Source organism: Coloeus monedula (assembly GCF_965178545.1).
Source record: "Coloeus monedula genome assembly, chromosome: 1".
In the NCBI taxonomy this organism is placed as follows: domain Eukaryota; kingdom Metazoa; phylum Chordata; class Aves; order Passeriformes; family Corvidae; genus Coloeus; species Coloeus monedula.
In genome coordinates this window covers 25,909,558-25,932,677 of record NC_138781.1, presented here as the reverse complement: position 1 = coordinate 25,932,677, position 23,120 = coordinate 25,909,558, and the positions used below count along the sequence as shown (strand labels likewise).

The 23,120-nt window shown below is 41.3% G+C and overlaps 1 protein-coding gene across 1 annotated transcript; it reads right to left on the bottom strand.

Moving 5' to 3' along the window:
- Positions 1 to 8,166: 8,166 nt before the first annotated feature.
- C1GALT1 (core 1 synthase, glycoprotein-N-acetylgalactosamine 3-beta-galactosyltransferase 1) lies at positions 8,167 to 22,293 on the bottom strand. Its single transcript, XM_082287946.1, has 4 exons — positions 22,227 to 22,293; positions 16,156 to 16,395; positions 13,842 to 14,509; positions 8,167 to 12,632 (listed from the first exon to the last, which is right to left on the bottom strand). Exons 2-4 carry the CDS (start codon positions 16,376 to 16,378, stop codon positions 12,423 to 12,425), a joined length of 1,101 nt encoding a protein of 366 aa, XP_082144072.1. The 5' UTR covers positions 16,379 to 16,395; positions 22,227 to 22,293; the 3' UTR covers positions 8,167 to 12,422.
- Positions 22,294 to 23,120: the final 827 nt, after the last annotated feature.

Below are 23,120 nucleotides of genomic sequence, written 5' to 3'. Positions count from 1 at the left end.
TAGAGGCAAAGGCAGCCAAAATACACAGTATCTGTAATAACTGGAAAGTATACTGATGAGGGCAGTGCTGGAGGCAGCACTGCGTTCTGCCTGAAGGGAATAATCATGTTTGCAAGTAGAAATCTTCCATTCTTTTTCCATATGGACTGTACAATATAGTCAACCAAAAGTCACAGTACTTGCTGGACATTCTAGAGGATACAAGTGAATGTGTCTGAATGAAAACCACTGAGCAGAGTTGTTGAGAATTTAGCAGTCATATGTCAGGCTTTTTTGAGATTTTTTTTACACTCTCAGTGATGTCTGATCTGTTTACAGTTCATAAGCTGGTTGAAGCTTTCCTTTTTAAGAGGAGAAAAACATCCAAAAAAAGCTCCCCTAAATAAGTTGAAGTCCACATCAGTAATTTAGGTTATCATGGAGTAATGATGTGGTACTGGTCCTCAAGTCAAGCATAACAGAATTTGTTGTGTCAGCAAGAAGATATCCCAGCATCTTAAATGATGCAGCTGCAGTACAGGGTCCCAAGGACCACAGTATTACCCTGCGGTGCCACCAGGAGGAAAACAACAAAATGCCTCTGTAAAACAAACAGCAAGTCATCAACAGGTTTTTAGAAGGAATATCGAAGTAACAACTTCCAAAACTCAGCTCAGCAGCAGAAGCTGCTTAAATTACCTCTTAATTCATCTCACAGCTTACATTTTCTACCAGCCACTGTAGCTTCTCCTTGGTCTCTTTGTCAAGTTCATAAGTTGTCTTACAACTGGCTTAACCTGAACGTTGTGTAAACAGGATGTTCCACAAACCAGATTCTGAGCATTGCAGGGTCAAGGTATTTACACTGAGCAGGAACCCAGCTGTAAAAAGGGCCTGTATGCACTCACTATACCATAGTATAAAGGCCAAAGAGCAACATATCCCATAATCATATTGTGAATGCCCTTGCAGAACCCTGCTTCATCTGTAATGGTTGCAATACTGCTGGATCTAGAAAGTCAAGAAAAAAATCTAACAGTCAGTCAATAAATAAATGAAAAGTGAAGGGCTCCAGAACTCATGAGCTGATGTTCAAGGCAGTGCAGCAGGTCTGAGACAGGAGTAAAGATTTCAGTCTCTGCTTTTGGATTTTGCCTCGATACACCCAGCATGACCCCTCCTGGATACAGCCTGGGGCACAGGCTGAACCTGCCCCTCCACTCAGCTCAAACTCAGCATGTCCCAACACACTAATTCTCTGCAAAGCTTTCTGATGTTACAGAACAAGGCTTCATTCGGTACATCATTTCACTAAACTCCTCTTTCTTTTTTCTTTTTAACTGGTATATTTTGCACAGGGAAATATTTTTACTTTTATTTATCTTAGACTTTTTTCTGTAGCATCCTGTTCTGTAATGAGAGCCCGCTCCAGCACTGCCTATTCATCACACAGCTGCAATGGGAGAGGGAAGCATTAACATCAGATCTAGAAGTTATTTATGATATTTATAAAATTCATTCAGTCGCATCAGGATCATTCTCACCCTCATTTTCACACCGGTGACATGCTAGTAGCACTCTCTGGTCTCCAACTTCCTCATGAAGGGAAAAGAAGGGGCAGACACTGATCTCTTCTCTGTGGTAACCAGCGTCAGGACCTGAGGGAATGACCTGAAGTTGTGTCAGGGTGGTTTAGGTTGGATATTAGACAAAAGTTCTTCACCCACAGGGTGGCTGGGCTCTGGAACAGGCTCCCCAGGGAAGTGGTCACAGCACCAAGCCTGACAGAGTTCAAGAAGTGTTCAGACAACGCTCTCAGGCTCATGGTGTTTACTCTTGGGGCTGGTTCTGTGCATGACAAGGAGCTGGACTTTGATCCTTGTGGATCTCTCCCAACTCAGGATAATCTGTGAATCCATGATCTCCACCTCCTCTCAGGCAGTCTACTTGCTACCTGGTTAGGATAGGGTAGCAAGCATTTTTTTGGACATTGCCTCCTGTGGGTCTCAATGTACAGTTTTTGGATACTGGCTGTGTTTCTCTAACTGTGCTTTCTTTAACCAGCTTGCTTCCTGATCTAATACTGAGCAGATGTATTTGTGAAACAGCAGTGAAATGCTAAATATCAGCATAATGCTGAAGTGAACATCAAGGGAAAGTGTTTCCTGCCTTGTTGCATTTGTTTCCTGTTCTTTATGCATGTGCTTTTTAAGAATTACAAGTAATTTGTAAGCACTGGACTTAAGCTATGTACAGGTGCTACAGGCAGCACATACCCCACTTTATTACTTCCAATGTAGGAAAAAACATTTTGGATCCTGTTCTCACATTGCCTATAATCACTTTTTATGTCATTTTTCACAGCAGATATCTGCTGGCTGTCAGACATTAGAAGTTTTTGCAACAGAAAAAGGAACTGTGCCCATAGCAGGGTTAACCTTCTAGCTCTGCCTGGCAAGGAAATGCGAGCTCATTATTCAGCAAGCAATAGGCATGGTAATTGTACAGGGACAGAGAGAGAAGGGGACCTTGGGACCCATAAACCCCAGTGTGCATTAACCAGGACACAACACTGGAAGGAGGGCAAACTCATAGTTAGTAATGCAGTCTAGCAGAACAATTCCTTTCCCACATGATGGAAATGGCACAGACAAAAAAGATAGTTTAACCACCATTCTATAAAATGGGACTATAAAGAGATGTTTTGTGTAGTGCTACTCAGAATGATAAGCAGAACTTTCACAATACCACCGTTCCTCTGGAAGGAAAGGGAGAACATGAAGAGTCATAAAGGGTAAGATGGGCACAATCCAGCACTGCTGATGGTCAGGCAGGGCTCTCTGGGCTGCAGAAGGGAGCTGAATGCAAAGCAGCAGCAGGGACCAACAAGATATGGAGGAGCTGAAGGTAAAACACGCAGGTGCAAAATATGTGCAAAGCTTATGTTTTCAGGATTGTAGGATAATTCAGATAGGAAAAGACCACAGAAACCATCCAGTCCATTCAGGATTCCCTCTCAAAGGAGAGTCAACTACAAGGTCAGATTGCATTACTCAAGCTTCTAAACTCCTGCATACAGGCAAATATCCTAGGAAAGTGAGTCTCATCCTCAAACCTGACCCTCTTGAACAGTCCAAAGCTCCTGAGGGCAGTCAGGGGGAGAGGTCAGGCAGGTATTAAATACAGAATGTGCTGGCTGGCAGCAGGAAGTAAAAAGCACTGCAGCTGTATGCAGAAAACCCACTGTGAAGGTATTCCCTTGATGAGGTGCTCCTGCCGAAACATTTTGGAGTTCAGCAATCCAGGCACATTACAAAAGTGTAAAATCAAAAGGGATTGTCCTCTCTTCAGTCATGTTAGAATCTCTTCACTACTGACTGATAACTAGCATGGGACATGCACATTCCTCATACCAGCGTTTTCTTACCTTATGCTCATCTTAGAGACAATACTCCTACATACACAATTATATATTGAAAAGCCAAAGGACTAGGTGGACCAGCTGAGCATGTGTAATTAACCTTTGTTTAACTGCAAAAGCCATAGGAAACCTGCGAAAGTTTTTGGTTCATTTATATGCTGCAATAGCTTTCTCAGTCTCTCTTGGGCCCAGACATCTAGCCCACAAATATGTTTGGCTAATAGGACACAACAAATCTTTTCCAACCATGCTTTCAAATTTTTTTTTCATCCTGTTAAACAATTGTAATAGTTTCCTCATTTTGCCCTGATGTCAGGAATAAAATTCCTAGATGCTGCATGTAAGAGAAACTCATGCTCCCTCCACTTCTTCGAGGCTCACAAGGACACAGAGTTCAGGGTGGCAGCTCACCGCCTGTACCTATGGATCTTTTAGAAAGCTTTTGCTTTTATAATATACGTAAAACCTACAACTCTGACTCACGAAACAAAACAAACAAAAACTAATTCAGCAACACTGAAACTCTTTGCTGCAGGACTGACCAGTGTGGCAAAGACTGGATCAAACCAGAGAGCCACCACACATCTGAAAGGCTCTGGTTCCCAGTTGGTATTGCTGACACTCCTTCAACCAGAAGTGCTGGCCAATGCATGGACTGGCACAACTGGGAATTTTCTGCAATTACAATAGGTTTATATGAAATAATCAAGGCTCTGTGAATCTAACTTACTCTCCTGAAGAAAGTACTAGTAGTTGTACAATTACTAATGAGACTCAAATGCTACTTTTGTATAGTTTTAAAGCAAGAAGATAGAAGTGATGCATGACACTTCTCCCACTGGGAACAGTATGAATTTGTGAATATTCAGATCTACATTTGATAAGACAACTTCTGTTTTTGATAAGACAATTTCGGCATTTAGACATCATGACGCTTACTCAAAAAGAAGACATATCCAGTGCCTTTTGGGAAATATTTCCTTGAATGAGTCTGAACAAGACATATGAAATACAGCTTTGGAAGCTGGCGAAGATAAAGTGCATAGAGCCCAAGCTGGCTGACAGGGAAATAGTTTAAAAGCAGGATGCCATTGATTAGACAGACAAATGATGTTTTAATCTGGGTAAACAGACACAACCCATTCTCTGAAAAAAAACCTGAGTAACATTGCACAGGAATAGGAACAAAGGCTTCATTGTCCCCAGGGAAGCACTGCCAGCTTCTGAACAGCAGAGTTTGTTTTTCTAAATGGTGTTTGAAAATTTGGTTTAGACATGATTACCCTACCTGTCCTTGAAACACTAACCATATTTCAGCTATGATTTCAACAGAGCCTAGAGTGGAATATGTGAAACCTGCTGTTTTCAATGGTAAATGATCAAATGCTGGTGAAACACTCTCCTGTGCTGGGAGAAATTTCAGGTCCTTGGGTGTGATTTTAATTTAATTTAGGATTAATCCCTGCAGAGTGGTCATCTGGATTACAAATCTGGGAAGGACATAGGCTCCAGTTTACAGACACATCCTCCACTTGAGAAATAGTCGGAGAACAGACATTTAATAGTACTCCCACATTTAGTGTAACTAGATTGAATAAAACACTCATTTAAAAAATTAATTAGAGGAATATCTATTTGTTTTGATTTCTGCCAAGTACTCACTTAGCCTTAAGTTAACATTTGTGTTAAATCTTATGCTCTCCATCTCCAGGGGCAGGAAGTAGGAACACAGCACTTAAGAGCACAACATTTGGGTGATTCCCAGTTAAGAACTCATGTGGGACAGTGAAAGAAAAAACACAGCAAAAATCATACTCCAAGGTTTTAAAGCTGCAGGGTACTAATGCACATTAATTCCTAACTCTTTTTTATCAGTTCTTAGACAGAGGAGGAAGAGTCAAAACCTTGACTCTCTGAGACCATGCAGGATCCAGATCTGTTGGGGAACACTAAAAGCACAGGGTGGAACTGGGAAGTAGCGGCACCAGGAGGCTGCTCTGGTTCTTTAGGTGATTGAAGCTATTGACAAAGCTCCTTTCCTTGCAATCAGTTAGAATTTTATCCTAGGAGGGGAAAGGAATGAGAAGGTGGCAAGGAGTTGCTGGAAGCCAGGTTAGAAATTCAAAGAAGCAAACCAGCCTTTTTGACTTCAAGATGCCAAAGTGGTGGGTTCACAGACATCACAGTGTGGTTTTGTACAACTGAAGAACAGTTAACTGCAAACTTACATACCTGCTCAAGTAAAACAGAGCTTAAATGAAAGAAAATAAGCAAGCTGCTCACATTAACTTTTTTTATAATAAATGTTCCTGTGAAACTCCCATCTCTATTCACATACGAATTTGAAACTGTTGCCACGTAGTCATCTTTGCAAAAGACTGTTCACCTCTGTGCAAAAGTGGAAAGTAAGATAGTGACTTCAGCAACACTCAGAAGACAGTTGGAAAGCTCATGTTCCTTTTCAGACAAGATTGCTACAAATAATTCCCTCTTCTCCAAGGAGAAGATTTTTCATGCCTCTTTAGCACAACTGGCTGCTGGAGTCTCGAGCCAGTCCACCTATCCATCCTACCAAACTGAGAAGTATTTTAGCACTAAATGATAAAACCTGGTTCCAACTCTTGCTCTGGAAGTGATTGGCTTTAGGCTGACTTTAAAACCTGTTGTAAACCAGTAAGTTTCCTTGCAGACAGGTCTGTCTGTGGGATCACAGTCTTCAGCTCCAGCTGGTACCAGGTACTCCTCAAACAGCACTTTGCAGATCAGGTGGTGGAACTATTGAAAGAAAAAGGAAACTAAAAAGAAGAGAAAAAGATGGGAAGGTTTAAAAGACAAATCACACCTCCAAAGAAGGGAACATCTGAGCTATGGCAAAAGAATTGACACTTTCTTATCCCCACAGGTATGTAACACAGAACTGGATGACGCTTTTGTCAGTACAGTGTAGGCTCCAGCACTTGAGGCTTCAGGCTCCCTAAGTAAAACAAAGCTTACAGAAGAGCATTTCTGGGAGAGGAAGGAAAAAAGGGGCCGTACTTGTCTTGTAGTTTTGCAACAAAGGAGGAACGTTATACACAACAGAACAGGGGGCTGAAGAAGTCTGAAGAGTTAAAAGGAGAGTGTGTGGGTCATAGCTCAAAACCACATCGAGTACGAATTCCAGTGTTAACAAAAACATACACAGAATTAGCCTCCCTGCGATGTTCTTTTTACTAATCAGTGACAAGAGCACCTTTACAATTTATTTTTATTGCCATTTTAAGAAGTCTTGCAGGACTATATATTAGAAAGCCAAAAAAATGAAGATCTCAGGCTACATTTCTGAATTAAATAACCACTTTTCCTTTAAGAATGCCAAATATCATCCCAACCTAGAAGTGAGATCCCACGATCCATCTGTTTTCCCAAATCTGTGTTAAATTTCTTTACATGTGGAACAATGAAAACGTTCACTGCAGAGCTCTGATTTTCTCACTTACTCCTCATATTGTCAGAAAAAGCTCCTCACCACCAAATTTCAGGAACTCATGGAAGGGCTTAATTAAGGTGAAACATTGTCAGAAAGGAAGAAAGGCTGCTAAACATTCAGGAGCAAGAGCTGGAATGAGCAATACACAGGCTTATCTTCCCTGCAGCTTAGAACAAACTTAGCAGTTCCTGGGTGTAAAATGTTTACATACTTTTTAGTTGGCACTAGTGCACAGGGAAGAGCTCTAGGAAAATTCCCTTGAGCCACTGAAGCTTTCTGTGAGCTGGCTACAAGAGCTTACCGTCATTTACGGACATTTCACTGTGCCTACAACTTCTGGTAATAAAATGGGTGAGTCTGTTATATGTTAATATAAAAAAGACCTGAAAAAGCAAGCAAAGCAAACACACACTTAGGAAACAGTTTTCCTCCAGAGCAGCAGCTGTAGCTTTTGCTTTGCTCCAGCACTCGCATTGCCCTGCAATGTGCTGGATGTAGTCTGATCCTGGCAGTTTGAAAGTTACAGCAGCACCACATAAAAGCATAATCTGTGCCTGAAACTTGAGAGAGCTTTTATGGTCTGTTCAATTGGCTTTTGTTCCCTTTAATATGCCAGCTTTGGAGCTCAGTTAAACTGGTTGTCACCCGCTTCCTGCACTTTGAAATGCAACAGTTAATTAATCCAGGTTAATGGTATTAGCAGGGTCTATTACAGTACTTAAGGTAAAGACACACAGCTGTACTGAGCTTGTGCCAACACCTTGTCCAACAACCAGCGTTCCAGATGTAAAGACACCTCCCAGCTGCCTAAGTGCCAGCATTTTTACTGCTGAATACTGTTCTGCACAAACATCTAGGTTATAAAGCACAACTTTTAAATCTTAACAGGACTTTTTTTCAGAAATAAGAGGTTCACTGAAAGAATAAATCCCTTTTCTTAAAAAAAAAAGTGGTTAATTTTGGACAGTCTTTCTTTAGTTTTGAGGTATCGGTTGTAGCCAGTTCACTCAGGAATCTGTAATAATGTGGAGACACTGAAGAATCAGGAAAATGCAGAAACAACTGCCTGCTTATGTGAGTCTGAATCTGGTACTAGCACTTATTCTACACTTCAAAAATCTTGCTATTTGTTAATAGCATAAATATAGAATCACAGAATCATAGGAAGTGAGAGAAGCTTTTTGAATTTCCTGTACCCACCCAAGAAAGAAACTAAGAACGTTTTTATTGGACTGAACTGTGCTGCTATGCAACACCATTAGCATGCAGAGGGGTAAATGAAGACAGACATGAACTGTGTATGACATAACTTATTTTATTTGTTCAATTCTCAACCTAATTTTGATGCTAAAAATTCGTCAAAGGCACTTCAAAGAAGGTATTTAAGAAACAAATCCTTATGGTGACCATTCCAGACAAATCACCAACTTTTATCTGCCATTAGGAACACAACTACCTATAATTGCAAAGTGAAACATTCACAGGTTTTAAGTGGAGCAGACTGTCCAGCAGCAATATTCAATTCTTTTAGACTATTAATAACATTTGTGGAATCTTTTAAATACAATATGGTAAAACAAAGCAAATTACACTTTCGGAGTTCCACAGAAGATTTCTTGACAGAAAAAGGACAAAACTGCCTTTCCCAGTGGTCCTGTATTGGAAGGGTCTATTTTCATCTGTGCATGCACTATCAGCATCAGTACCAGGTACAGCAGAGAAATAACCCACACTATTTTGTCATATGAAGACAAAACACCCTGCTCAAAAAACAAAGTGTTTATAAGGTCTATCAGCTACTCACTGAAATTTATACTTCTGGAAGCATAACAGAACAAATGGCAACAGGTGAAGAAAAAGCGATTTTTAATATACATCCCCACCAAAGCAAAACAAAGAAAGTGTCCTTCAAGGCAAAAGCACTGTGAAAAGAGCTTCCACAAAATGAGAGATGGTGCAAACATCACCATTGTGTAACCTCTTAAATAACACAAATACAGACTGCAAAAATAAATTGGGAGTGAAAGAAGATTAAAATTGGTCTTTTCTGCAAACAAAGATCAATTCTCTCTTCTGCAAACAAAGAATAATACTCTCCTCTGATTAAGATCTGTGATCAGAAAGTAACTTCTTGCCATTCTCAATCTTTCTGAAGTGAAACCACTTAATACAAGGTTGAAATGTTACTCTGTCACAGTAGGGGACATTCCCACATCCACTGCCTAGTAATTTCAAGAAAATAGTCCAAAATTTTTAGATGGGTCATTTAAATCACTACAGTGCCAATGAAAGCTTTTAGGTTTTACAAAATTAAGAAACCTGTCTTAGAAACCAGACCAAACCACAGAGCAATAATCTGCACAGCCTAAGTAAGCCCGTGTTGCTGTGCTTCAGAAAGTCTCTGCATCTGAAATACAGTCTCCTTGGGCTGCAAAAATTCTCAAACTCAATAAATACTTTCTCAAAGCACAAAGACCTGAGAGTGAAATAGCAGACTACTAATAGTGGTGTAATATTGTACATGAAAATTGTACTAACTGTTCACATTCCAACCTTGTCCACTGAGGCTTCTGAAGGCAGTGAGACAGAACCCAATTATTCCAGAGGTACCAGCTCATGGATATGGGAATGCAATTCAACAGAGAACAATAGGTCTCTGTTATAATCACAGAATGTAAAACCTGATACTTTTCTAGCTTGTCTGGAAAGAAAAAAAATTCTTTGTAGTGTTGTTATAAAGGCAAAAGAAGCAGATTCAGTGGAATTAAAGAGACTTTAAATTCAGAGGATTTAAAGGACACTTTAAAACAAAGAATGTACATTTGAAGAAAAGGCTACTCATTCCTCCAGACAGGCCACCCATTTATCTCAAGGTAGTATGTCCTTAGCCTTATTCCCTTCAGAAAGGGAACTTGCTGCTTTACTTTTCCAGTCTCTCTGAGGTCCTGCACATTTTGTGGAAAGGGATATTCCTGCCTGCTCTGCTAAACCCACAAGGCCCAGCTGGGCAGCAAATAAGAACTAGAACTGCTGCTGAGAAAAGGCTTCATCCTGAGCTCAGCAGTGGCTGGTTTACCTTGTTACCCCAGCAAACAACCTGTGTGAAGCTCAAACATCCTGCTTCCTTCTGTCCACCTGAGACTTACACTGGATGAGACTGGAAAGTCAAGATAATAGTAAGGAACATGAAGAGGAAATGATTTTGCTTCACAGGACAGCACAGGGCAAACATACGACACAAATCTGCAGAAAATATGCAGGATTAGTTCTGCCTGTTGTGGTAGAAAATCTCCAAATCCCTATGGATGAACTGAAGAAGAAAGCAGAAATAAAGGAACTGTACAGCAGTTCAGCAGATCTTCTACATGGGCTGAATTTACAAAGAGATTAGGTTGGGATCTCGATTTCATTTTATAACTTCTTAAAAGTATTCCTGAATATTTTAACCTCTTGTTTGAGCAATGCCACTGGAGTTATCAATTCCATATGGATTTCACAGTATGATTGGTTTGTGCTGCATGTGGGATAAACATTTAGCTCACAGAAGGAAGCACCTTTCAGCATGTTAACATCCACTGTTCTCTGGACAAGCATCCCTCTGACTACAGCAAACTGGAGACTTTTTCCTTTCCTCAACCAATGCAATTATAGTTAAGTCTACTTAAGTTAACGAATGTAAAATAAAGCTTGTGTCCCTATCAGTACTTCAGAAGCATTGCTGCTCATAAAGACCAACAGATTTAACCCTGCAGGAACTATTGAACCAATACTTGATAGATGAACTCAGCCTACATTCAGGCAGAGAAGGTGTGTGCAGCATTTCAACCCCATGAGCTGTTTCAGTAATTACCATCGTGCTGCAGAGCAATGGTCAAAAAGAAAAGTAATGACTTTACTGCTGGACAACAGAAAGAACTCCAATCCGTACTAGAACTATCTTTGGAAAAAAAAAATTCCAGTACTTTATGGTAACATCATCTTCCAGGAACATCCTGAAGGACCAGCAGTAGTAAATAAGGCTGTCTGCTACCACTATGTGCCCTTTTCAAAGTAATGACTGGAGGTAATTAGGTTATGTCCAGATTCATCAATATGATGAAGGTGAAAAGTAACAAAAAGATGAAGCTTTTGTTCAAGTGTGAAATAAAAACACACTACATGTCATGCTTAATCCCATTCCCCATACTGCTATTTGCTCAATTTGAAAAGGAGAAAACCAGAAAGTTTTATATTAATTCTATAAAACATATATTTGGCCTCTGAAAAAAAAACCAGTAATTAAAACACCTATTTTGTCCCACACCAAGAAAGTGTTTCCAGTTAAAAGGCAGAGATACTTATGAAGTAGTGGAGAAGGTTAATGCACTTTGAAAGATCCCTGCATTCAGGCTTGTTTACCTGAATAACTATGTACTTCTGCTTCAAAAACAGTGAAAAAAGGATCATTTAACACTTCGTAGTGAAAAAGGTAACAAGAAGCAGATAAAAAAAATTTTTGAAGTGGAAGAAAAAACTGTTCAGAAAAGTGAAATTGAATACTTCAACCAAATAAACTGGCTTTCATGCAGTTTTAAAATAGGACATTTCTGTATCTGAAAATTTTACCTCTAGTGAAAATTAAAATGGAAACAAACTAACTATAATAGTGGCTGAAATCAAGTTGTTACAATGCAACTTCACTAAGATGCTGTTCTTCCTGGTTTATGTGGCAGGTGGGATGGAACACAGACTTCTATTTTCAAAAGCATCAACCTTATGCTGAGAAATGCTAAGATGAATTTTTATATCCATTCAACCAAAAGGATAAGTTAATAAAAGGAAAATAAAAAAAGCCACAGGCAAATATGTAAGCAGCTTGCATCACCTCAGCAATTTAAATAACAGTAACCGTTTCTGGGCTTCTCTCCAAGAGTATTTGTCCCCAAAAACTTCATATTGTTTTGCACAACACAATTCAAAACTTTATAAGTAATTCATAGCAGTGAATTCTGTTTCTGAAACAATTCAGATTAATCTTGTGAGTAAAAATCTGCCACTCTGTTGTTAAGGCAAAGCAGACTGGAGACTCTAATTCCGTGTCTCTGCCTTACTTTTAGGGCAAGGTACACAAGGTAACTTCAAGATGTTGAGAATACTTAAGAAAGCCATCATGAAGTGTTTGACTGGGCAGCATCCAATTTCTAATATTAGAACTGACTTAATAGAAAGGAAATAGAGAAGAACAGAAAAAGGAACAGAAATACGGTACGCTCATCTGAGAACCTGTCCACTGTGGTTTTTATACAAATTCTTCCACATGTTATTATACCAGAGCAACCTCCAATTGCACAGCTTTAGGGCCCCAAATCTTAGTGAGCAGGGCTGCGAGGTCACACTATCCAAAACAGTCAGAGCCAGCACCACACTCTGTAGTACACAGGGTGACAAGTGCTGCCAACTTGATTTTTGAAAGAAGAATCGCCAGGAGTAATTTCAGCCCACAAGCTTCATGCACAAGTTTGAGGAGCCTCTTACTCATTATACTGGCTTCTTTTTGGTTTTTTCTAAGTCCAATTAGCCCTCAGAAATTTTTTGCTTTAGCTTTTGATTATCCTCCAGTGCTTCATTTTTGCTCTGCTCTTCTGGATTCTTCGACAAATCAGGATTGTACCTATACAAATATCCATATGGACGAAGATGATAAATCAAATATTCCAAATGATACATAGTCACAGAGTCAACATAGTGGAATGAAACTGCTAGATCGGAGCAGCATCCAGGACCCTGAAACACAAAACAAAGCAAAACAATCAGCAAGAATTGAAAAGCATGTCCTGGATTAAAGATCCAGGGAGAATTCAAAGAAATACTTGATTTAATGGTAAGAAATTCACTACCATCAGTCATACACATACTTCAAAAGTTAATGTTAGGCAAGCAAAATGTACCAGACATATCTGCCAAGGCATCTTTCCAAAATAAAGCTGACGAAGTCTTTTGCTTCTATGATCAAGCCAGTGAAAAAACTAGCTGCCCTCATTAACATCAGAGGTTTTCTGCTTTTCCATGCTTAATTTTTGATGCTGGTGTTTAAACAGCACCAAGAAGCAGCAGGCAGGCCTAAATGAGTTACATTTATATATGAAACAATACATGCCTGTTACTTATGTCAGCATCCAGACAGAATGTATAAGCAAAATGTGTGTGTACCTGCAAAATGTGTGTGCTGACACATTATACTGTTTGGTATATTGTCAGTATCTAACCTCCTACTTACAGAAAGTTGTAACAAGCAATTGCAAAATTTTGTTTTAAATGTATTGATTTCATTGACATTATTAAGAGCTATAGGATCATTGTTAACACATTTGTCACAACTTATATTTCATAGCTCACATTCAGCTTTGAGAACACTTTTCTGGAACATAGTTTTGAGATTTCTGTTTTCAGCAGCTTTGATTGCAGAGCTGCTCATATTTCTACTCCAACTGGAACTAGGATTAAATATTTAAAGATGCCAAAAAGAACAATTGTTATATAACTGTCATTCTTTCAATACCTACTAAGTTTGGTCAATATAGCTTGATTTCGATACCAGATGAAGTAGTGTCTATCCAAGCACAGGTATTACAGGACAGGATCCAATGGGCAATTCCCATTATGAATCAGTTACAGATGGAACTGTCCACAGCTCAGTCACCCATGCACTGCAGCCATAGCTAAAGCTGCTGCCTCCTGACACACCAAATACAGTATCATACAGCTGGTTTAAGCTACAGAAATGCTTTTGCTGCTGAATACACGTATAAAAATAGATTGCTGCTTTACAACAAAAAAAATCTACTGAAGAACTAGACTATCTTTTTTTCAGCTTTAATACATAAAAAATTCCAAATCTTGTTCTCGAATTCTTCCACCTAATGCTAATTCACACATCACACGCTCACGCACATCATGAGATGCACTTGACAAAATGGGTTCCTAAGGACTTACCTCTACAGCAGGATAGTAATTGTAATTCCAGTACCAGAATGTTTTTGGTAGGTATCCTCTGATTAAGTGATGTTCTGGAACAAAGGGATGGAAGGTTTCTCTACCACTTGTATCCCTAGAATCTCCTGCTTCCACATTGATGATCTCCATGCATTTTCCTAGTGCCAGATCTTCAATAGAGGAACTGTGAGAGCATTTGTTTGTTTTAAATGCAGCAACAAATCTCTTCAGAGCTTCTTTGCTCAGAACATACCCTGCTCCTCCACTCATGTAGCCCTGCTTCACATAAGGCTTAAACCTTCTTCCAAAGTATATTGGTTGTTCAGGACTGTATTTTGAAAGGAGCCATCTCAAATTGTCCAATATAACATATGTATCATCATCTGCTTTCATAAACCAATCAGCATCATCAAAATAATGATCATATACATATTGAAAAGCTTTAATAGTCTTCCAGTACAGCTGGTCCCTGCCTTCTTTGGTTTCTAGGCCCACAGTTGGGAAGTCTTTATTTTCTTCAGAGCTCATAAAAAGTACTTTATTACAGCGCTGGGCCCAAGTGGCCTTAACATGCTTGGCTTTCTTTTCTAGATTTTGAGGTCCAGTCATGACCCAACACAGTATTTTCACCTTGTGATACAGTCCTTCTGCAACATTTTTATCCTCATCTAAAAAAGAGGAAAGTTGTAAAACCATATTAGACATGACTGCCAAACAAAGAGCAACCTCCCACCTCCTCAGATACTCTGTTTCTACATCAGAAAAGACATGCAGACAGAAAAGAGGCTTTTGCTTCCAAATGTACCAGTTAATGAACTCCATGCTAGATTCTGGAAGGAAACAAACAAGACTCTCAAAGACTAAAATTCTTAAACCTATTTCAATTTCACAAGATAAAGGAGAGTGTAAGAGTCATATCAAAATGGGTGTCTGTTCAGGCAAGTGTGACTTTAGCAAACCTTGATTTGTACATAAAAACTGCTTGGAGGCAACCTCTTTATGGTCTTGGAGGACTAATGAAAATTTAAAAACAGAATATTTTTGCCATTCACAATGAATACAACTTAATGATTCCAACACAGAAAGGCCAAAAAGCTAATGAGCTCTTTTATATATATTCATGTTAACTAACAAAACCTAATGAATATTTCTAAAACAGGAACATATGTTTTAAGAATAAAGCCAGTGGTAAACCAGAAATTAACAGATTAAATAATTTAGGGTACTATGAAACTAGTATTATTGTTGAACTAGCATGTTTTTATTTTCCAGCAATCCAGCAGAATAAATACAGTTATCTGAGGTGTGTAACAATGTTTTTCAAGCTATGAAAGCATTCCTTGGTCTCAAAGAAACATTTTCACTTGATACATACAGAAAGATTTTAACTTATGTAAAAGAATATTTCATGGAGAGTGAAATCTGCATAACTGGTACTAAAATATTCCTGCTTGCACTTTATGCAACTATATATCAGATTTCTTTGTAACAATGTTCTACAATTACATGTGAAACACTCACAAACTCATCTTACAAAGTTTGGAGTTTAAATACGTCTAAGTAACAAATTACTAACATCTTCAGCAAAAGCACTGCAGTGCAATTTTTCTCATCCAGATGTCCCTACTCAAACACTCTCTGTATTTGGGAGCTCATTTAATGAAATATATCAAGTATAAAAGTATTCCTGAAGTATCTGAAGGGTCTACCTTCTCTGGAAAAATAAAAATAATCAAGAGTGCAAGAGAATTTCTCTGGCTTTGACTGCAAACAGCAATCTGTGCCTGGACTGCTGTATAATCAGCTTGGCAAATCATGCCCGCAGTGACTCCCTTTGCCCCCCTGCTCCAATTCTGTGTTTTACTAATTGTACCAAAAAGTGGGTTTTCTTAAATTTTATTTTAGCTTTATCTTAGAGGCTAGATCAAAAGTTAGAAGTGGTCCAAAATTAGCTTCTTAAGGCTAAAAAGCAATCCAGCTACATCTACAACACCAGCAAAGATATCTGCTTAGCAAAACTGCCATTTGGTGTCAATAGTTCATTTGAGAAATTCCTGCTCCAAACAAGTCTGGATACAGACATTGGACAAACAGTTGGACTCAAAGGAAAAAAAATTACTACTATAATAAAAATGTCAACAAAGAAAACCACCATTCAGTAGCCCTCAGGAGAAAAAAAATTATTTAGATGTAACCTGAATATGGAGAAACTGAAAGAAAATGATTCATATAAATTCTTGACAGTGAAGAAGCAATGTTTTGCAATGCATGAAAAGGGAGGACATTTTCTAATCAGCCAGGTGTAACAAAATACCTTTATGCTGTCCAGCATCTGCATTGAAATTCATTTGTCCTTGCAGCTGATTGTTGTCAGTATCTGCTGAGTGCTGACCATGCGGATCATTGTGAAGAACATGAGGCTGGGTCTTAACTTGTTCTTCTAGTATAATGCTAAACAGAAGATAGCAGACGAAAAATCCTATTGCTGAGCCAAAAACGAAGGTGAGAAGGTTCATCAAAGACTTAGAGGAGGCCATCTCCTGAAGGTGAGACACTGTCAAAACCAAATGAAAAATACGTTAGACTTAACATAGAAATCAAATCTAGAACTATAGGAAGAAATCAAGGACTAAATCTCTGAAAGCAGAGAACTCAGTTCTAGCTCAGATTCAGCTCCCCTGGACTTGCACAGAGATTTAAGTACAAGAGCAATGCAAATATCAATATAAAATTGTACATCTATTGATAGTGGCTGTACATAAAAAACCAATTAATTATATTTATACAACATTTAAACAAGAATGTATACACTGAAGTGCAGTAACTTTATAAAACTGTAATATATGTACACTTTTTTATTTTCTTCAGCCTACAAATCTGCACTTTATAATATAATACCTAAGTCTTTTATGAAGGTAGAAGATGATGATCAATGGCAGTCTACAGGTCAAGATAGAACATTGGCACAATATGTTCTTAAAACTCCAGCCAAATGTATATTACAGGAATTCTTAACAGATGTCAATCACAAGCAGATTTCGAAGAGTTATAAAAGCAAATCTACTCCCAAAGTAGGGCAGCTGTCCTTACACTTTTAGGAATTACTGAGGATTGACTTTCAGAAGAAAGAGTAAAACGACATCTGAATTTTCATACAGAAAATTTTTAAAAGGAAGAGAAGAAGAAAGTACATCAACCTTAAAGCCTCTTCTACACTTCAAAACCTTTGTATTCCAGTAATAAAAACACACCTTCATATCAGCCACACCCTTACTCCTCAAAAACTAAAGGGCTTGGCTGACCATTTTTATTGAACCAAATCAGCAGCTATGCCTGCATACAGGGAGTTTTATACATCAAAAAAGAGTGTGAATTTTAATATATTAAACACTTGAAAACCAATTTCAAGTTGTTGAGGGCTTTTCATCTTCAGAAAGAGTTGAGCTATTTTCAAATAACTCGTGACTAAACTACAAAAACATTGACTGTTAAATACATATTGAATTCAACCCAGAGCCTTACAAACAAGTCAATGATGTTCCCTCCATTAGGATCACTATTAAGACAGTGGGCAGAACCCAATTTAGTTCATTAGGGAGCCCAAAAGAAAAAATTATGGACTGCACAGAGCATCGATGAAAGCCATCGATCAGAGAAGAGCTGCAGCCACCAAAACAACCCATTTAGCCTGCACCCCCTCCTCTCACTGGCTGTGCAGTCTATTGGAAACAGGCTGTCCTCAAGCAACTGCATGAATCACTGTGCAGCAACACACACTCCAAATTCCAGCTTTCTGTCTGTCCTTCTGCCCTCCTGAAGGGAAAGCAAAGGACAGAATGCACATGTGCACGTTGTTACGTTGGCACTTCTAGAAATCCATCAGATTTACTGTACGCATGCAGATCAAGATCATTTGAGAGTGAAGCAGCTCTCACACATGGTAATGCTTTTCTTTCCACTCTGCTAGAAAAAGGAAAGAAAATTGAAAACACAACTTGAAGCACAAAATAAAAATCAAGAAATGTACAGGGTGTATAAAACTATTATAACTGTGGTTGATAAGGAGCTGTCATAAAACTGTTATAACTGTGGTTGATAAGGAGCTGTCATTCTTTAATATGAATAAGCTCATTATATAATTTTTTAATTGCACATTGTCTTCCCTCAATTCAGTACTACATCTTGGTGGAAACAAATGACTGCCTTTAGATATCATACCACAAAGTACAAAAGTGCCTGTATAATCATTTGTGATCCAGGCCTTGAAAAAATTACTTGGTTTCCAGGTTTATTTCTATTGTCATTTAGGCCACTAAACTGTGAAGAAAACATGGGTATTTTGATGAGGTGCCTAAAAAAAAAAAAAAAAAAAAAAAAGGCAAAACCCCAAAGCCTTTCTCAAAAAGCCCATGCATACAAGCAGCCTATGAAAACGCAAAGGATCTGCTGTACTAAGATTATCTTTTTGTTTTTGCTTTCCCAATCTATCACCACAAAGTTCCCTCAAAATTTGCAATACTCATAGGGAGATGGCCACAATTAAACAATGCCTTCCTTTGGTATATTCAAAGTGGGGAAATATATAAAGCCAAGCATGCCCACAGTGTAGCTACACCACCTTCTAGAAGAAAAGGTCTCCTTTCTACTGTTCTACTTTTAAATATTAGGTGTCTCTCTGCAATACAGTTTCAGTTATCTGCTCCAACAGCTGTTAAAATTAGTCTTGCTTGGAGAGAAAAAAATGAAAATAACTTGAAAATAATTGCTGCTCATTAACTATGAAATTACATACAACTGAATTCTACAGAAAAAATATTAAATGTGCTGGAAATGCTGAAAAATTTAAAAAGTGCATCATCACACTGGAAATCAGAAACTGATTTGGCAGTACTTCAGACACAAAGAGGATTTCTCAGGGCAGGTAGGTAGCTGTACTTCATAGTTGATATAAAATGCCTCTAGTTACAGTTTTCAATTTAAAATAATCTCCTTATCATTCTATCAATTTTATACCAACAGTGGGTCACTATAAACATGTGTGGGTGTACATCCATATGTTTGTAAACTCCAACAGTAAACAGGACAGAAATTTTCATTTTTTATGGTATCTTGATATTTCACATAAACTGAGTCTTTTAACTTGACAGCAAAAACAACTGAACACTACAGCATTACAGTAGAACCAGAAAACACCTAAAAGGAAGGTCAGTTGTCAGATGATAAACATCCCCACTCCTTGCTGATATTCTTTCCTACACACGGATTTATTCAGGGGGAAGACACGCAAAATATTTAAGGTCAGGTTGGATGAGGTTTTGAGCAACCCGATCTAATGAAAGGTGTCCTTGCTCACGGCAGTGGGTTGGACGATCTTTAAAAGTCCCTTCCAACTCAAATCATTTTGTGATGCTACAATTCTATGACATTCAGAGAAGAAAAAGGTAAGTGCAAAACCTACCAGGTTACTGAAACATCCCCACTTTTATTCACATTTCTATTTTTGCTTCTGGAGTTAGAAAAAGCACTATTTAAAAAAAACCACCTATAATAAAAGGCTAGGTTTGAGTTTAATTTGTGCTCCACTGCTCTATCATGGAAGCTTAAACAAATACAGATATTTAGATATTCATGTAGGTAGCCCTATTCACATCAATCAAACCAATAAATGTTTTCAAATTCTATCGCAACGTAAGAGTCATTGAAGATTTGGTTCTAAATTTAAGTTTCATGAGTCAACAATTCCTACACCTTCAAGCTTACACAAAAACTAATTTTTCTGTGTTGGGGGTTGCTGAACCTGGCAGCCCACTGATGACAAGGCTGCTGCAACTCCACGTGCCCAGATCCAGCCAGGCTGAGGATGAATTCCCAAAGCTGTGAATGCAAAGATGCATATACACATGGCTGACCATACAGATCAGCACAGATACAAACAAGTGCTCATGCAGCCACAAACATGGCCTGGCCTTACGCTGCTCCTCCCCACAGCTGACCCAGACAAAGGTCTGCTAGTGGGAAATATAAACATACACACTATGTGGATCCCTCTGTAATGGGTCTCAGACCTTCAACCTATTCAGGAACCAACCCTGAATCCTCAGACTCCCCAGAGCCTCACTCTGCTGGTAAACTGATGACTCTCTGATCTCACTAGTACCTGTCCCACACTTACAGCTGCCTCAAAACATGGCTCCCAAAACTCTTAATCCTACTTATTAGCAACCACACACTGGCATTCTTGGCAAGACCATACTCATGCACTCCAGTCTCCCCAGATACAGGCACTTCAGACACACAAGCCTCTGTGGCTTACAGTCCCCACTCCAGCTGCTGGGCATTTAGGCCCTCACTCACTCCAGTCCCTCCAGCTGCTGGCACACCGGACACAGAGGTCCCTACAACTTACTGTGCGTCTCCAGTTGCTAGCACTTAGAGCTCAGTATGCACCTGAGAATACGACAGAGTCCTCTCGCACAGCAAAATGGTTAGAAAGGCACTTTAATGAGAAAAGAGGACAGGCTGTGGCAATCTGGCCCAGAACACAGTCAAACATAATGACCAGCCACTTGCTTCTAACTGACCAGGCCCTTTATCTAATCCTTTTATTTTCCCATATTTATTCCTCCTGAAACACCTTCCTTTAGTCCCCCCTCCCAGGAGCACCCCATAAATTTTGTACAGTCACAAGATGCTCTTCCCCTGCATCCCATATGCCCCATATTTTCTAGGCAGTTAGCACCCTCGATCTTCTGAGCTGTACCAGACAGCCTTCCTGGTGACTTCTCTTGCTGCATGTCACACCTGGGCAATGCGGCTGGTGGCTCCTCAGTGACAGAACCAGGGGCCGCTTCCTCTGATGAGACTACGGGAGTCCCACCTGCCCCCACCGTGTCTCTGTGCATCCCGTTGGTAAGCCTTTGAACATGTTAATCTGAATTACTGCTCTCACTCTGCTAGATCTTCCAATAAGGGCTTTAAGGTCTCTTCCTCGAGCCAATGGAAATTTAGGGAAAAACCATGCAATATGAATATATCATAAGAGTTTGGTCCCACTGCCAAAAGAAAACAACCCAACGACATTTAAAATTAATACTTTCACACAAACTTGGACAATCTAGAGAAACACATTAAACAAAATACCAAAAAGACAGAAATACCCTAACCCCAAAACAACATAAGGCCGAAAAAAAGAAAAAAATTCAACCATCAAATCTGGGATTTTGAAATTCAAAGAATAACTCCAATTTTAAACATGTTTATCCCAGTATCATTCCATAATCACTTTAAGATTTGATTAAGTTAAACCCACATACAGAGCTGATTCTTTCTTGTATCCCTTACTTAGGAAGCAAGCTCTGAGGCCCCATGATAAAACAGTGTAAATGTCCTTTGCAAGCTGCATAATTAGCAATGAAATCGATCTCTACCACCATGTCCTTAATAGTCAAGCAACGCATCAGAATAACTCGATCAAAATGTAGAAATGTAGTTAACTGTGCAAACAGGCCTTCTGCTCCTTAAGTCACATTTATTGCTAGATGGTCTGTATATTCATATGCTTCTGAAATGCAGCTATACGGACAAGTTGTGCATTTGCTAATGTTGTCTGCATCTAAGATTTCTGTGAGCTGCTGCAGTTTCCTATCGACGAAGCACAGATCATGTCCTTCCTCTTTAAATATCTAATGTTGTGAGCATTTCTTTGGAGAGCAACTCTTCCCATCAAAAAAATACCTGCTTGTTCTACCAAAAAATACAAACCATCAAAGCCAGGTACTTCGGTATAGGAGACCAACAACTGCACTGAAACGAGACGGGTAACAATCCACAGTACCGGTGAACTAGAAGGAAGATTTAGCAACCTCCTTCCTCATTCCAAAAGCTGACACCGTCCTTCGGCAACAAGTGCCCGTGCCCGAAGCACGGCTTCCCAGACCTCTCCCAACCCAGCCCGTGCTACGGACGCCCGCCCAGGAAGTCCCCGCTGCGGAGGCGGGAGCAGCGATTCCCGGCTCCCCGGGCACCTTGCTCCCTCCGCTGGGCTCCGAGGGACTCGCGCTTTTCCAAGGAGACCCCCTCCTCTGGCGCCTCTCCTTCGCAGGCGTGCAGCCGGGCACCTGCTGTCCCTGCAGCCGCGGGCACCCTTCCCGCCGCCGGGGTGACACGCAGCGCCCCGGTCAGCTCCTCCCGCCCCGTCCCCGCAGGGAGAAGACACCTTCCGCGCCTCCTCCCGCCCCGTCCCCGCAGGGAGAAGACACCTTCCGCGCCTCCTCCCGCCCCGTCCCCGCAGGGAGAAGACACCTTCCGCGCCTCCTTCCGCGCCGCCCCCGCGGGTGGGACGCTGCCCCCCGAGGCCCGACCCCCCCCGCCGCCCCCCGCCCTCACCTCGCGGGCCGGCGGGGCCCCGGTGCGCGCTCAGCCGCGCGACGGCGCGCGAGCACCTGCTAGCCGCGCGCAGGGCAGGCCGCAGCCCCGGCCCCCGCCGGCCCGCGCCGCCGCCGGCCCCATCGCGCGGCCGCCCCGCGCCGTGCTGCGCACCCACCCCGGGGCGGGCACGGGAGCGGCACCGCCCCGCCCCGCCGCCCGCTCATTGGCCGGCGAGCCGCCCGGGGGCGGGGCCTTCGCGGCACGCGCGGGTTTAACCCTTTTCCCGCCGCGGCGGTGGCTCCGCCGCGTGGCAGTGCGCGCGTCCGCTGCGCTCCCGGCGCGGGAGAAGCGCGGCGCCCCCGCCCGCCCTGCGCGGTGCAGCCACGGGAATCCGCCCCTCCTTCCCCGCCCGCCGGGAGCGCGCCCACGTCGCCGGGCCAGGCCGCGAGTAGCGCCCGCGCCTCCCGGCACGCGGCAGTGGGCGAGGGCGGGAGCCCCAGGCCGAAGCCGCAGCGTCAGAGTGGTGGTCGGCCCGTCTGCTGCGCTCGGTGGCTCGGCCAGGACTTCCAGGGGTGTGGGGGAAAAGTGTCCCGGGGGGAAGGGGAGGGCGCGGGAGGGACAGAGGAGCGCAAAGGGGCGGCTACCCGGAGCTCCCAGCAGTCGGTAAGCGGCGCGGCGCTCCGGCGGTGCCTCCCCGGGCACGGCTAGCGGGGAAATGCCCCGGGCAGCGCTGTCCACCGCCTTACCTCGCTCTCGCCTGCCTGGTCCTGCCCGGAAGCGGCTGTGCCGGGCGCTCAGGCCGGGCTGCGGAGCTCCGCTGCGCTCCAGCCCCTCATTCCCCTCACTTCAGCCGGTCTGGAGCCGCCGCTCTTGCAAAATACCATTAGGCAACTGCAAGGGATGTTGCTAGGA